General features: G+C 42.6%; 1 protein-coding gene across 30 annotated transcripts in view; it reads right to left on the minus strand.

The window, feature by feature from the left end:
• Positions 1–17,469, minus strand: part of SORBS2 (sorbin and SH3 domain containing 2) — a 673,099-nt gene that overhangs the window by 158,733 nt on the left and 496,897 nt on the right. For all 30 annotated transcript variants that reach the window (XM_069200010.1, XM_069199993.1, XM_069199974.1 and 27 more), the window contains one exon: positions 6,153–6,202. In XM_069200010.1, coding sequence (XP_069056111.1) covers positions 6,153–6,202 — 50 coding nt within the window. The remainder of the gene's footprint in view (positions 1–6,152; positions 6,203–17,469) is intronic.

Consider the following 17,469-nt stretch of genomic DNA (forward strand, 5'->3'; position numbering starts at 1 on the left):
CACTGGGATCCAGCAGTCCTTACTTTCACCCAAACTCCCTAATGGTGCATGAATGAATTGCTGGCCTTCAGGTTCTGGCGATTTAACTATTAGCCGTCTTGCTTCCCACCCTTTACACCACGTTGCAAAGTTACTGGACTAAGCACCAAAGCATTTCTACCTTTCCATCTCTTGACTTTCACATGCATACCTAGTTGATTGAACTCTGTGCACCACCACCCGTTCCCTCTACCACCACAATGACATGGTATTTTTGGGCTGTTCCTTTGGCCTCTATTTCATTACGCAGTTCCTCCTTTCCTATCTCCACCACTACATCATATTTTTTGATTACGGAACTTGGCGTGGTGGGGATTCAGAAGTACTCTTTCTTAGCATCCCACATCACTTTTTAGATCTCCAGAGTTATCAGTTCATGGGCTGTAGATTTCTTCACACTTCACTCCACATTTGGGGTCACTAGTCTTGATGTCAGGGAGAACCTTTCTCCATCTGCCTCTGCAGCGTTGTTAGAGAAACATACACTATAACAAACATAGTTATTAAAATAGTGGCATCACTCTGCCATCTCTGTATTTAACAATACAATGTGTATCAGAAAAAGAAAGTATTAATGTCTGATTTATTGATTAACTGATGTCTGTTGGGGGTCTGTGTTGACTTTGGTATCCAGATAATTGCCTATGTCATTGAGGTGAAAACTGGTATAATTGATTTAACTATTAAGGAGCTTATCTATAAGACTATATAGGCATGAATTCCCTCCAACGCGATGGAGCACTAAGCGTGGGGTGTGTACCACTGTAGTGTGGTTAGTTTTACGTATCCTTTGCGCATTAGCTTCAGGCTTTAGGCCTTTGTGCACTTTGCCCTGGATGTGTTTTATTCATCTGCTGGCAGCTTAGAGCCTCTGTGCACTTTGCTCTAAATGCTTTTTATTAGGCTTCGTATTGTTATTTTTCAAATAGCTAGTTCTACGGTGTTGTTTTTTTATTCGTATCACACTGTTTTGCCTACTTCAGCACTGGAGTTCTCCATAACATATTCACTCTGTGCTTCAGTCAAGGATACAGTCTGGTACATTGCCGATAGACGTGGTAGGAGTTTAGATTTGGCATTCCTGCGTAGGGACATTTTGTGATCACGATGACATGTTAGTTATAAAATCACTTCCTTGTCCCAATACACGCAAGAGGGAGATTCCGACCAGGGAACCGCAACTAGACGCTGACTGCCTCGTTGCAGATGCTGAACCAGATCACAGGCCTTTGCTCAGGTATTAGGGCTGATGTCTCCCCGGTGATTCGGAAAGGCAAGCTAGAAGCTTAACATGCTGTGCTCCAAAGAGAACAAGCAGAGGGAGAGTAGAAACTGATAGGCACTATGATAGCTTTGTTCTTATGTTTTACTCTCCTGGTGACTATTTCAATCCTACTGTGTTGTATTGTTCTGGTTATTGCGGCTCACGTCTTATTATCTAAAATACAGTCGTTTTATTAAAACATTATATAAAACTTATACTGTCTTTGTCATTTGTATATGAGATCATATTGTAAATGAGAGAGGTGGTTTGGATCTGAGTGACCACGACTTCCCTGAGAAGTTACAAAGATGTCATGCGCTCGGCTGCCTAATCATTTCTTCCCCGTGGGAGAAATGAGGCACTGCTAGTTAGCCGGAGCAAAAACCGATTTCGGGTGACAGAGTTCCTTACACGTGGGTCAGACTCAGTCCCCCACACTGTTATCGATCTTGCTGCCTAGAAATCCAGTAGTCTCATTTAGAATAATGAGAGCCCACGCGACACCACAATGCCACTTAAAAACTCCAGGGTGCCACTGCATGGAGTAGAATGTACATATATTGAAAATAAGTTAGCTGTAAAGCTTTTCTACAAAACTAAACACCATTTTTGAATAAACATTGTACTGAGAGCTGTACTTAGGAGCTTACCACAAAGAGCAGGAAATGGTATTTCCATAGGAGATACCCCACACAGTTAAGAGTGTGCCAAGTGTGGACTTGAATCCAATAAGTACTCTTTTGTTTCCACTCACAAATTGTAATATGGGCGAGGATTTCTGAAAAAACAGGGAGGAATGGGGTCAGCAATTCTGCTAACTGTGTTTTATTTCCCATTCCTGCCTGAAAAATCATTACTGCCTGATATAAGGGGAGTAGTAACAGGCAGAAAGGGTAATCCTGGCCCCAGTCATCCAGTACCCCCTGTACCACGCACCCTGAATTCAGCTCCTTAAGTAGAGTAAGATCAACCTGCCTCTCTGTAACGAACACAACTGCCAACAAATACACACATTACAGAACATTAAACAAAAAGTCAAATGTGTAGACTATTCCAGTGCTTCCTTGAACGGCTAAATGCTGTGTTATCTCCTTAATGATGGTTTGCATTCAACTGCATTTTCTCTTTGTAAATCAATATAATCTGTGTCTAATCTCAAATTGTCTCACATTCCACCAGTATGTAAATGGTTGGAGCTCTAGTTAACATGGATTAATCATGTTAGGCTAGTAGAGTAATGTCACACTGTTCATGGAATGTCAAGTGTCTCCCGTCCTTCACTCCAGGATCCACACGTTCAAAAAATATTTCAATTAAAAAATATATATATTTCCAGAGAAACATACAAAATAAAGCGTACAATAAACTAAAACAATCCATTGCAGAGTATCAAAACAGGGTCTGGATTAACTAGGTTTTAGCAAATATTCATCAGTTGCAGAGTGTGCAAGTACACACAGCAGATCAAATAAGGGCTTCGGGATGCACATACCCCTGCCATTTCATCAACACATGCAATACTTTTTAGGTCTTTTTGACAGCACAGATGTCACCTATTTTTGCCAGTTCTGTAAAATACTCATAGAGTGGGTTTTGGGTCCTCCAGGTGAGTATTTCTCTCTCAGATCATGTTGCTGGCTGTTTGTGTATTATGTTGCCTCCTGTAAAACATCTGAATTGCGATGCATAAGTGTAGGAAGTTGGCTCTGTATGTGCTATTTCAAAGTAAGGAATAGCATGCACAGAGTCCAAGGGTTCCCCTTAGAGGTAAGATAGTGGCAAAAAGAGATAATACTAATGCTCTATTTTGTGGTAGTGTGGTCGAGCAGTAGGCTTATCCAAGGAGTAGTGTTAAGCATTTGTTGTACATACACATAGACAATAAATGAGGTACACACACTCAGAGACAAATCCAGCCAATAGGTTTTTGTATAGAAAAATATCTTTTCTTAGTTTATTTTAAGAACCACAGGTTCAAATTCTACATGTAATATCTCATTCGAAAGGTATTGCAGGTAAGTACTTTAGGAACTTCAAATCATCAAAATTGCATGTATACTTTTCAAGTTATTCACAAATAGCTGTTTTAAAAGTGGACACAGTGCAATTTTCACAGTTCCTAGGGGAGGTAAGTATTTGTTAGGTTAACCAGGTAAGTAAGACACTTACAGGGCTTAGTTCTTGGTCCAAGGTAGCCCACCGTTGGGGGTTCAGAGCAACCCCAAAGTCACCACACCAGCAGCTCAGGGCCGGTCAGGTGCAGAGTTCAAAGTGGTGCCCAAAACACATAGGCTAGAATGGAGAGAAGGGGGTGCCCCGGTTCCGGTCTGCTTGCAGGTAAGTACCCGCGTCTTCGGAGGGCAGACCAGGGGGGTTTTGTAGGGCACCGGGGGGGACACAAGTCCACACAGAAATTTCACCCTCAGCAGCGCGGGGGCGGCCGGGTGCAGTGTAGGAACAGGCGTCGGGTTCGCAATGTTAGTCTATGAGAGATCTCGGGATCTCTTCAGCGCTGCAGGCAGGCAAGGGGGGGATTCCTCGGGGAAACCTCCACTTGGGTAAGGGAGAGGGACTCCTGGGGGTCACTTCTCCAGTGAAAGTCCGGTCCTTCAGGTCCTGGGGGCTGCGGGTGCAGGGTCTCTCCCAGGCGTCGGGACTTTAGGTTCAAAGAGTCGCGGTCAGGGGAAGCCTCGGGATTCCCTCTGCAGGCGGCGCTGTGGGGGCTCAGGGGGGACAGGTTTTGGTACTCACAGTATCAGAGTAGTCCTGGGGTCCCTCCTGAGGTGTTGGATCGCCACCAGCCGAGTCGGGGTCGCCGGGTGCAGTGTTGCAAGTCTCACGCTTCTTGCGGGGAGCTTGCAGGGTTCTTTAAAGCTGCTGGAAACAAAGTTGCAGCTTTTCTTGGAGCAGGTCCGCTGTCCTCGGGAATTTCTTGTCTTTTCGAAGCAGGGGCAGTCCTCAGAGGATGTCGAGGTCGCTGGTCCCTTTGGAAGGCGTCGCTGGAGCAGGATCTTTGGAAGGCAGGAGACAGGCCGGTGAGTTTCTGGAGCCAAGGCAGTTGTCGTCTTCTGGTCTTCCTCTGCAGGGGTTTTCAGCTAGGCAGTCCTTCTTCTTGTAGTTGCAGGAATCTGATTTTCTAGGGTTCAGGGTAGCCCTTAAATACTAAATTTAAGGGCGGGTTTAGGTCTGGGGGGTTAGTAGCCAATGGCTACTAGCCCTGAGGGTGGGTACACCCTCTTTGTGCCTCCTCCCAAGGGGAGGGGGTCACAATCCTAACCCTATTGGGGGAATCCTCCATCTGCAAGATGGAGGATTTCTAAAAGTTAGAGTCACTTCAGCTCAGGACACCTTAGGGGCTGTCCTGACTGGCCAGTGACTCCTCCTTGTTTTTCTCATTATTTTCTCCGGCCTTGCCGCCAAAAGTGGGGCCTGGCCGGAGGGGGCGGGCAACTCCACTAGCTGGAGTGTCCTGCTGGGTTGGCACAAAGGAGGTGAGCCTTTGAGGCTCACCGCCAGGTGTGACAATTCCTGCCTGGGGGAGGTGTTAGCATCTCCACCCAGTGCAGGCTTTGTTACTGGCCTCAGAGTGACAAAGGCACTCTCCCCATGGGGCCAGCAACATGTCTCGGTTTGTGGCAGGCTGCTAAAACTAGTCAGCCTACACAGATAGTCGGTTAAGTTTCAGGGGGCACCTCTAAGGTGCCCTCTGTGGTGTATTTTACAATAAAATGTACACTGGCATCAGTGTGCATTTATTGTGCTGAGAAGTTTGATACCAAACTTCCCAGTTTTCAGGGTAGCCATTATGGTGCTGTGGAGTTCGTGTTTGACAAACTCCCAGACCATATACTCTTATGGCTACCCTGCACTTACAATGTCTAAGGTTTTGTTTAGACACTGTAGGGGTATCATGCTCATGCACTGGTACCCTCACCTATGGTATAGTGCACCCTGCCTTAGGGCTGTAAGGCCTGCTAGAGGGGTGTCTTACCTATACTGCATAGGCAGTGAGAGGCTGGCATGGCACCCTGAGGGGAGTGCCATGTCGACTTACTCGTTTTGTCCTCACTAGCACACACAAGCTGGCAAGCAGTGTGTCTGTGCTGAGTGAGAGGTCTCCAGGGTGGCATAAGACATGCTGCAGCCCTTAGAGACCTTCCTTGGCATCAGGGCCCTTGGTACTAGAAGTACCAGTTACAAGGGACTTATCTGGATGCCAGGGTCTGCCAATTGTGGATACAAAAGTACAGGTTAGGGAAAGAACACTGGTGCTGGGGCCTGGTTAGCAGGCCTCAGCACACTTTCAATTGTAAACATAGCATCAGCAAAGGCAAAAAGTCAGGGGGCAACCATGCCAAGGAGGCATTTCCTTACAATAAGGAACTATTTTACATCTCAAAGTACACTAAATATTCACTATTCCAATATTTACCTCATAGTCACATTGTATACAAAAGACAACCGTTTTTTTCTTTTTTTTCACTTTTTTTTTTTTAATAATTAGGCCATGACTTGCAAGCCAGGCCAATTGGCGTTGACAATGTGTGTTTAAAAATAGCCATAAGGCTTAATGAGGCGCCTTACAAATGATGAGCTGGTTAATCCCTTCGCTTGTTCACTCATTCACTAATCCCTTCATTAATTTGCCTCATCAGCCTTCCTTGGAAATCATTTTATGCACACAGAAAACAGAGGCGTGCCTTTCATGCCCCTTATTTAGCCCCTAAAGCGCGCCACTTTCAGAAACAACCGTGCTTGTTTGTCTTTAGCGTGCATTAAACAAGTGTGATGCGAGTGCAATAAAAACGCGTGTCTCAATTGTGCAAGCAGGTTATTGGTCGTCACCTACCTGGAAGGTCTGTCCTGGCCCCTCTCGGTTGGCGAGTAATACATGGAAATCTGTGGAATTCAAACACACATGGACTGGTCAGTTCTCAGAAATGGCGGCTAAAGGTTGACATTTCCTCTGATGTCGTCGGGCACAGCAGAGCAGGCAAGCAATAATCAATACGCATCGTCTGCTTTATGCTCATCACACACATCCCTGCCGGGTATAGACGTCGCAGGGGGGAATACTAACTGTGACACCCTTTAATTCCTGACTGCTAAATTGAACGCTTTACATTTTTTTACAACTTCAATTTATATGCGTTCCAAAGAATACACAGCCCAAGGGTTACTTTCACGAGGTGCCCGTCTGACAAGAGCAGCTGCTGACACGCCCCCATTACTTACCAAGTTTGAACATCAATTAACACTGGACACTCTTTGAGGGCGCTGCTGAAATCACTGCCCCTCTTTCTAGGGTCACTCTGCTCATGTTCAAGGTCGTGTCCCGTGCAAGAGTTAACCGCCGCCGCGCGCCCCCTGAGATCTCTGACGGATGGAATGCAGTGGGACTGAAATATTTTTAACTTGTCATCCACAGCGTGTCAACCAGCGACAAGCCCCTCTAAACCAATCGCGTCATGTGCTTCAAAGCTTGCTGCTGCATACAGAGAGCGTGGGGTGGTCTGCTCCGGCTCTAAAATGGCGGTTTTGCAAGGGAGGCTATCTGCATACCACCCCGTAAACATATGCCAAAAATACTGTTTATTTGATAAGCTAAGATCCGACATGTTGCTTTTCTGTTTTTTTTTTCCCATCACTTTCCTCGCTGGTTAAATGAGGAACAGAGAACATTGGGGGGTTATTCTAACTTTGGAGGAGGTGTTAATCCGTCCCAAAAGTGACGGAAAAGTGACGGATTTACCACCAGCCGTATTACGAGTCCATTATATCCTATGGAACTCGTAATACGGCTGGTGGTATATCCGTCACTTTACCGTCACTTTTGGGACGGATTAACACTCCTCCAAAGTTAGAATAACCCCCATTGTCTTTTTCCTAAGCGTAGACCCCTTTTGCATATTTCTACAACTGGCCTAGAATTAGTTTGCTCAATTTCTCCTGTTAGCTGATTAAAAACCTTGTTTCCCCATTGCCAAGTGTGACCTCTAGGAATTCAAGGCCAAGTCACACCTATGCCAGGAGTAAGTTAAGACTACTCACAAAAAGGTTATGTATGAGGTCACATGTAAGTAGCGAAAACAATGTGCATTCAATTGGTTCTCTTTTGGTAAATACGAAACGGTATATTATATGGGCCATAATATACTTCAGGGGTGTGGAATTCAATGAAATATATACTTGTCCATAGGACAGGTTATCTTCATAAATCTACTTGCTGTGTGAAACAAATCCACGGGTCCCTTTGGTGCTACCTAGTATTGCGACAAATTACAGAAGCAATTTCTTTATATAAGAAATCTGATTTTAGCCTCTCTGATTCTGCCCAGGGATCATACTATAGTAGGGATTGATTACTAGCAATTCACTTATATTGCCACCTTTCCGCAAATCTACAAACTGGGGCTGGAGGTAGCAGTAACTAATAGTTCTGAGGCTGAACTGCACTTTTGAGTCTGCAAACCCACTTACATGTTTAAGGGTTTTCACCAGCTCTTGTCTAATCTTTTTCCCATATTGAGAAAGGTTGGAAATTTACTCCTGACAAGGACAAAAGTAACATTTCTTCCAAAGTTGGGAAAAAAGGAAGTGGAGAGAAAGTGAACTTGTAAACGCTCAACAGATTTTCGCATGAACAAATCTACAGATGCATATTTGCTCGTGCTAAAATGCAGTTCACAAATATTTTGTAGGAGTATGATTTCCTGGACTACTTCTGTAAATTCTTGTGAATTCATGAAAGCTGTAAATCTTCACTAATGAAAGGACATAGATCATGGGTGCACTTTTGTGACTTTCGTTAGGAATATGGCCCCTAATTAGGCTTGGCGTTAAACAAGACCATTTTTTTAAATTACAATTCTATCTCTTTCTCTATCTATTGACTGGCTTCACCGTGAGTGACAGCATTCTGCTCTTTCACAAGAAGCATATCAGCACACAGAGTAGTTTTAATTAATGCCAGGAATGTTGTGGCAATGTGTGCTTTTTGAGAACAAAAAATATTTTTATTTTTGCCACTGTTTGTTATAATGGTGAGGGCCCGGCAGCTCACACAGCTATAAAGTTGTAGCAAAACCATGTCAAAACGATGCAGGCACTGACAAAACCAAAAGACTGACCATTACTGTCAGACCTTTTGGATTTGCTAATGCTTGTTTATTTCCAAGTTTTTCATAATCCTGTTGAAAGTCGTTACTCCAATTTTCCATTATGTATATTTTCCTGGAAGTACTAGCATGCATCAACAATTTTATTTAATGATATTTCTAGAAATGATACCAAACGTTTCACAGTAGTTTAGCTAAACGTTTTTTCCTAGTTGTATTTTTTGGGAACAATTTATTTTGAAAGTAAAGAATCTTCAATCTTGATTTTAAGATTCTACAAATGTTTGCATCTAATCAGAGAGCATTATGTGTAGCTTTGCAAATGTGTGTACATTTTTATATTGAAACAACTGTCAGTAGTGCAGTTTGAGGCTTACATCATTTACATAGACCGCTATAAACCTAATAATTAAGGTTTAACATTAATGAACCATAAATACAATTTTGGAACAGCATTAATATATGAACACAATATAACCTTAATTGCAGACAACGTACTTCCCCGTTATGTACTGTAAACTGTCAGCCAAAGGGTTTGTGCTGCAGGGGGTTGGGCCTACTTGTCCCAAGGGCAAAATAGACATGAAAACTTCTTGTCCCTGACCCCAAACAATATGTCCCGGGCTTTGAAAATCTGTTTCCATTTCTTCACACCAAATCTACTTCTAAATGGATTAATTTCAACTGTGTTCTACATAACAGAGTGTAGTTGAATGACCATATGGTATTCTGCTCCTCATGGTTCTGAGTGGGCCTTTGATCCTGCAATTCATTTTCATGGTTGTTGGAACACCAGACCTAGTTTTATCAGGTGGAAATTCCACCCTGAAAATCAAATGAGGCTCTGGCTCCAAGCCTCCGGGAATCCAAACCTCTTTCCACAGTTTTTTTCTGGCAGAAGAGAGTACCCAGTGCCCCCCTTCTGGAATTTATTTTCCCTACTTCTCCCCAACCCCCACCACACACAAAGACTGCAACATACATTTACCACCTGCTTAAAGCAGGGGCACTGTGTTGAACACCACAGAATTGGGAATTCTGTGTGTTATATTGGCTGGTAAATCCTGTCCAATGAAGTAATTCATCGTTCTATGGAGTTTAAGTCATAGTGCAACAGTGGCATAACGCAAAATGATTGGGCCCACATACAGAATGTGAGGAGGGGCCCATGAGTCTCCCGTATTTCACAAATATTCATTGACCTTGGCCTGAATAGTAGCCCCTTAAAGGGTTTTGGGGCCCCTTAGGGATTTGTGGTACATCACTGAATGGCAAAGTAATGGCACGGTGTTACTGCATGTTAATGTTACTTTCTTGTGCGGTTGTACCATCCCACCAGCACCATGCAACTCAATCACTCCATAAGGGGCAGCAAGAAGGACAGATTCAGGTGGTAGGTGGGGGCAGCAGGAAGCCTGAGCAGCAAGTCTGTGTTTGCAAAGTATCCAGGTGTAAGCCAATCCTAAACTGTTCTCAAATCCTAGTGGATGGGTGTTTGTTTGGATGTGTATGAGAGAATAAAACTCACAGCAGAAAATGTTTAAGAACTGTATTGCAACATATTTACTAAAAAGTATTTAAGGATGAAGGATTTGTCCCTAAAGTGTTTAACAAGCTTTGACAAAGCCAATAGGTCTTGTCTTCTCAAGCAATACTAGCGTTGTCAATGTCTTTTAGTCATGTTGTACAGCAGTGCAGCTGCTGTGCAGCATGGTGGTAAGCTGGAAAAAAGTGATATGACGCGGCCAGTGCTGGCTATGTCATAGCACTTTTCTTAAGGCAGGACAGGATGGGGCAAGCAACAATAGGGGTGGGAAACGTGGCAAACAACAATGTGAGAGGGGACTAGGGTATATAGCAAGCAAAAATGTATTAGATGGAGGAGGAACAGGGTATGCAACACAATAGGAGGGGGAGATGGAGAGGACGGGATAAGCAACAAATTGGGTGGGGGTGGGAGGAATGAGCCAAGCAACAACAATGGGGCAAGCAACAGAAGGGCAAGCAACAAAGCAGGAGGGGGCAGACGGGATGAGGTAAGCAACAATGTGGGATGGACAGGGAAAGAAACAATGCAGGAGGAGTGGAAGGGACAGGGCAAGCAACACCATAGTAGGAGGGTGTCAGGAGTGATGGGCAGATGACAACAGGGCACGCATTAATGATGGGGTAAGCAACAATGCAGAAGAAGTTGGATGGGACCTGGCAAGCATCACACTGGTGGGAGGCAGGAGGGATGGGGCTAGCTACAACAACAGGGCAAGCAACAATGATGAAGGGGGTGGGTGGAAGCAACAACACAGAATGGACCAGGAGAGGGTGGGAGATGGCCTGCAAATAAATGCATTGCCATGGAGTGCTGCAAGTAAAAGAAAAAAGTAGCTCAGAAAGCCTGGGCAGTGGAAAGGCACCAAGGAAGGAAGCAGTACTCGGGCGATCCTCCAGGGGTGAAACAAACACACAAAGAGCAAGTGAAGCTAACAGGAGGTATGCAAGGAAATTAGAGTGGCAATTAAGCCAAACAATGGTAAGCAATGGGTGAGGTGAGCCTTTAACTTTTCCCTGAATTAGAGCAGCAGTGAGCCTGTCCTGTTGGAATATGGGGCATTTGTTCCAGACCCTTGGTGCATAGTACAAAAAGTTTTGGTGTGTCATTATTTTTACTTAGGGCCTGATTTAGATTTTGGCACAAGGATATAAAGGGATTTATATTTCGGCAGACGGGATATCTGTCACCGTTGTGACAGAGTAACATGTCCTCCGAAATCTAAATCAGGCCCCTTAGTCTGCAGCCTTATGGTGTCCTGGGTGTGCCAAGATCCTCCAGAGGTGGTGAGCGTGCCTGCATGATAAGTGGGGGTGACAGCCACCATGGTAAAACAAAATGAACCTTGGTGTGATTTTGTGAAAACTGATAATCGACTTACAATTGACCGGCATCGGCAAACACAAATGCAGAGACAAGCAGCACTGCAACATTATGGCAACCAAAAAAGAAATGTTTCTGTGGACTAAATGAAAAATGCATGCAGGTAAACAAACAAGTAATGCCCTGTGCATAGCGCATTACTTACCACAAACAGAAATCCCCTAAATAACCAAGAAACATGCTTTATCGGCGCACACTTAGGACAACAATTGCACCCACAGAATTGCATATTACCGCTCTGTTGCTTCCCAGCTGGGTTCAGTCTATTAAAATAACTCCTGTGTATTTTCATCCTCCAAAAGAAATTAGGCCAACCAGTAAAACAAAAGCACGGAGGGAACCAAGGCACAGACAAACACCAGAAAGGACAAGAAACCGATTCAGGAATTACTTCTACTTCGCTACCCCAACAAATAGCTTTGTCACAATTGCTGAACAAAACAAACAGTCCTCGATGAAGATGGCACCCACGCGTGCTCAAAATAATTTGCAAGACATCTGGAGCCCTGTCGTGAACGTTTGTATCTGTGGAGGGCACAGCTGCGAGCCTGTACTCGTGTGACTGCACTGCCTAAAGTGCATATATTTCACTTGAAATCTCTCCAATTAAGTACGTGCGCTGCAAACAGCACAACTCGAAAACAGAGGCAAAGTGCAATTGGAGATTGAAGAGAAAATCGTAATGGAAGCCTCAAAGAGTTGCCGGCTGACGGCATCTGTGGTCAGAGGCTGAACAACATCGTATATCCTAGTCATGTTTGTTTCCAAACTTTCGACTTCTTTCTACATTCGGTTTCAGCAGACCTTGAGTGATCTCGTAAGCCAGAGAGAGAAACACTTCTACACTAACATGGGAATTCAAGTGGACTTGTGAATGAAATATGTCACGAGTGCAACATTCTTTGCCCTTGTTAATAGCTGTGTAGTGTTGAAAGGCAGGCAGATTCGGCAGCTAAGCGACTTGATAATCGGAAATACCAGGGCCCAAAATACCACCCTTCGCCCCACGAGCCTAAAGTCACTGGAGGTCACAGGAATGAAAGGGAATTTTGCCAGCATGGCTGAGAAACAAAATATTCAACTATTATTCAAACATCTGAACAGCAGATTTAATTTGTCTATAGATGGATAGTTGATGTGAAGATAATTGCTACTCTTTTGGAATACCTTGGGGGATTGATGTATTTAATTTCGTTTTTTCTTATAAATAAATGGACACCACTGTTGACTTTGGAAGAGTGTGTGGTGATAAGTGACAGGAATTATGCACAGCAGACGAGGGAGTGTAGGAAAGCAGATTGTACGTTCACATGGAAATTTTGAAACTAGATGCATGTGGTGTCTGATACCTTATATGAGACAAGGAGGTGTAAAATCAAGAGGAAAAGAGTGGGAACAAATCTTGGATGAATCTGCGAGGGATGAGAAGAGGGGTCACAAGTGGAATGGGAGTTCTTCGGGCACAAAGACAAGGCAGGGTCTCACGTCCTATTCATTTAAAGAAAAAAATATATAAAGCAGGTAGGAAATTCCTTATTTGTATTCAGTGAAAATAATGCTTTTGCTGTCTCAGTCTAAGCTTGAGAAAACTGGGATACATTTCCTCTGCTTATATAAATAATAATGGATGATTTAACTTTATTGCCCATGTGAAGAGCATGATTTAGTGACTTATTCTGACAAATCAGCCTAAAAAATAAGGAGGTAAAAATCTCCTTTGGCAGAAGAAAGGTGAACCATTCGTAGGTTGCACATAAGCAGGAAGAAAAATATGATCGTCTACTTAGTAACTTCACATAAAAAAATAATAATAATAATAATTCTGTCTAGTCCAAAATCTTTTTACATCAAACTGATGCAGCTCAAAGTTGCTGTAAAAGGCTGCTTCTTGGCAGTATTGCAAACACAGAAACATGAGGGCTATGATGGTCTTACATTTGTTATTATGTGTTTGATACTTTAAGGGTTTACCTGAATTATTGCCGTTAAAAACTGTCTTACATTACAAAATGCACACTGCTGTTAGCCAACAAGATAGTGCTAAGACTCTCTTCTGGCTGTTTTATGCAAAAACAAACCTATTCGCAAATTAGGGCATCTGTCCTTGATTAAGACAGACTTAAAGCTGTTTTAAACCAGAGGAAACCTTTCACAAATCAGACCTATCGAACACAGACAGCATTATACTTAGTAGAAACTGAAGCTATCGATATTTTTTTAACGTTTTGTTTACTCATTTGATCCAAAGAAGGTTTATGGCAAAAATATGTTGCTGACACATTGTCAAACTATGTTGAGATTTTCTTAATTTATACCAAATAAATTCTTTTTAATATTGAGGATTCAAGGATACTTAATTTCCTATAACTGAAATCAAATAGGACACTCTCAGTCGGAATTTTTGGAATTGCTCCTTGTTTAGCATTCTAAGAAATATGCCTCAACTTTTTCTGTATCATTTTTTCAGGATTATGCTCACTGTTGAAAAAAAAAAACAATGCTATGATTTTAACTGTGCAATCTTAAAATAATTGTTAAATTGCAAAGATTTCAGATGGAACATTGTGGAAAATTATCAACACCCCTTACTGATGTTAGATACTTGACAATCTAAATATGGTGTCAGCCAGCTCAGGCTCCTGGAGTTGATTAGGTCTAAGTCTCAACCAGGTCTGTAAGCTGAATCTCTTGATTTAATTGTGCCGCCTGAATCGATGGAGTATTTTAATACAAATATTTCTTTGACTTAAGGGGCTCATCAGGTATTGCAGCCACTTTAGTTCATCAGAAGGGACCGCAGATGTTTGTGCACTACACAATGTGAATCTGGCACTCCCTCTTGTGCAAGGGGCCATTTGCTTCATTGACTGCACAATATTACAGATACAAGTACTCATGCAAAACGCCCATCTAGGAACACACTTATTGTGTGCCAACACGGTCTTGTCACACAGTTATATCTGCCCTGGGAGAGCCCTATTTGCAGTACACAAAAACTCATGGCACTCCTGCAAAGATACTAACAATGCAGCAGCAACCATGTTATCAGTGTCTTTGCTACCTAACCCCGCACCATACCCTTGGAAGGGTACCCAATATTAAAGTGCGCATGCACCTGGAGTTATGATCCAGCCCCAGGAGTAGACTTATTAGTTCGTAAAACAGTGACATATTAAAAAGAGTTTTTTAAATTCATTTTGCTCATGCAAAATAATTTTGTTTGAAAAGACGTTAGATGAGCTGACAAGCATACAACTGCATTGCTAAATGTTAATTAATGAGCATCCATGCAGTTAGGAGTGTGTTTGTGTTTTATCGGCATGCCTTTGCATATATGCAATCTACATTACACTTCTGCATATATAACATAGAGGTTTGTTTCCTTTGAGGATTGCTAGTAAGTCACTTATTATGGCTGATGACATGTTCTGTTTGTTAGGTTCATTTATCCTTTTAGTTTGCAGCAGAAAGTCAGAATATCATGCATAGGGTTCATTGATGCAGGTTTTGATGATTGGGGAAAAAGGAAACCGGACAAATGTATGGAATTCGCTTAGTATTTATAATTTTCTGCTTGCCCCATATAATTTGAGGTGCATGTTTTGGTCTCCAAATACTACTGTCTAAATCCTCCAAAGTTTCAGCCAGGTTGCAGGATTTGTGGTATGCTGGTTGGTTAAATATTGTCAACAGGACTACTGCATTAAGCTCTACAACTGAATTTATCCTGCAGATCGATCGACTGGATCTATATATTCACTCTTAAAAATGTGTCTTTTTATTGTGGCATGTGAACGTAGTATCAGAAATAACACTGCATTTGTCTCAGGCCCTGCTGCCCGCAAGAGAAGGTTTAGAGATTCCACTCAGCTGCAAAAGTGCTGCTTAAATTGAAAGAGTCTGCGCTTCATTGATCATGAAAAAAGGTGTTCAGGTGTTTGTGAAATATAAAATTGCTCTACACAGTTACTCATCCCTCAGCTTCTGCAGTCAAGACATTCCAGCACTGGCAATCACCATCAACATGACAGTTTTGTTATTTGTGTTGTCATCTAGCGGGAGTAGGGCATACAGGAGTTATAAATTAGCACGATCTGAAACAAAATGGTCTGTTCAGCAAAGAGCATTGCATATATATACATTTTTATCATTGAATTTTAAAGGTTATTATAGGACCAGATTCAGAACAAATATAAAAAAGGACTGCAGTCATAGTAGCACATCTAAGACTTGTGGAAATTAATTACTTTAATTAATTCAAACTATACCCCGGTGTATGCAAGGGGAGACAATTTTAGTAGTTTTCCTCGTTTATGTTTCAATGGCTCTTATAGTCACGGGTTCTCTGAATTGCCGAAAACCCACAGGTGCAGTAGTAGGATGGATATTTACAACTGATTTCCTTCTTTTTTTTGCACCCATGGTACAATAGGTAACGGTATATATGGACTGGAGTGTGTATTCACACAGTCCACACATATGGTAAAATAAATGTCTGCCAAGAGCACCACTGTCCTCTGGCTGGATTGCAGTTTCAATGCACTTCAGGGACACATGGCAAGGAAAAGTGCTTGTCCATTTAGGAAATGGTTATTTTTATATATTCAAAAATCACCCCTGAAATATGCCTTGGAAGCTCACATGGCAAGGCACTAATATATACAAATAGGGAACACTACTTATTGCAGTTAGTGTGCTATCACGGTTAAATAAAACACAAACGCTATTTCATTATGTAGGCCTTGCTAAATGTTTTCTTGAATAGGCTATAACCGGATTTCTTATCTCCAATAGTAGAAAATGCTTTAAAGTGATTATTACTTTTGAAACGTAGGCCAGCAGAACTGGCTTGAATCCATTTCTGCCACTCATCACACCTCCAGGACTGTAATACACATACGTGGCTGGGAGAAATAACTCTGACTCTTAGGACAACAGCATACCTCTGAGGTCAGGAAGAGCAAATGGTGTTAAGTGCTGACCTTTTGCAAAGGATTAGCCATCTTGGATATACAGGAACAGTTGGCAGAACAAAGGCCAACTTTAGCACTACCTCTTTTGACTTGGAGATGCCAAGGAGGATTTTGCTATTCTGTCCCGGAACGCTCTCAGAAATCCAGCCTCCAGTTACAGTAGGAGACAGAACCACTTTTGCTGCACTCAAATAGGGAAGTGCCTAAAGAGCTGAAGACATGCCTGTGGCAGCTGGGTTCTGCCATCTTGATGCAGGGGCTTCCATGTAATTTTACATTAAGACAAAATACTGCAGCAGGAGATGGAGGGACTATGAGAAAAAAGTTAGGATTTGATGGTATAATTTCTCCACTTAGCAGCTATTGTACATAATAAAACTGACACTCAATCACCACCTCCTCTGAATGTTCCTGGACCTGAGAATACTCCATTTAAAGAAGTGGGCTCTGCTCAAACAAGACTCCTAATCCTGTTGGAAGAAGAGCTCTCATCAAGAGACTCAATGATTCCTGAATCCTGCTGGTATCTATGGACAGGAACTGCTACCCAAGGGTCAAGTGGTTGGTCTCCTGTTCATCTTCTTTAGGAACACAAAAAGCAGAATGGCTCCTAACTCCAAGAACGCCCAGCTTAGCACAAAGGACTGGATCCTACAGGAGAGTTGGATGGAGAGATGCCTGGTGCCTAGAAGCCTGATCAGAGGAGCTAGAGGCTGCATGGGGACTTTTATAGCTGTTGGAGATTAAAGGCTTGATTTATCCTGTCTACCTTATTACAAGTGTCTTAGGAGAGAAGTTGTGATGGAGTAGCCCATCCACCAAACTCTAAATCAGGCCCTAAGGCAGAAGTTAAGATCTTTGACTGGGATGAATCATTTGCTGTATCCAACCTCCGCTTCATTACAGTTAGTTCATTACAGTTAGCCTAACATTGCGCCTATGTCCTGGTCCACCGCATACCGTTGTTTCCAATAACGCTTAATTTTTTCTAGGTGCTTTGCCTTAAAACTTTAAAAATTGATATCTCTGGTTCTACTTAATCTATTTTAATGATCTTGGCGTCTTTTTCTACATTATTTTTTTTTATACTTTTCCTAATTAATTTAGGGATTTTATTGATGGGTGTTCTTTCTTGTGTAATTATGA

The sequence above is a fragment of the Pleurodeles waltl genome, chromosome 1_2 (assembly GCF_031143425.1).
Source record: "Pleurodeles waltl isolate 20211129_DDA chromosome 1_2, aPleWal1.hap1.20221129, whole genome shotgun sequence".
Classification (NCBI taxonomy): Eukaryota; Metazoa; Chordata; class Amphibia; order Caudata; family Salamandridae; genus Pleurodeles; species Pleurodeles waltl.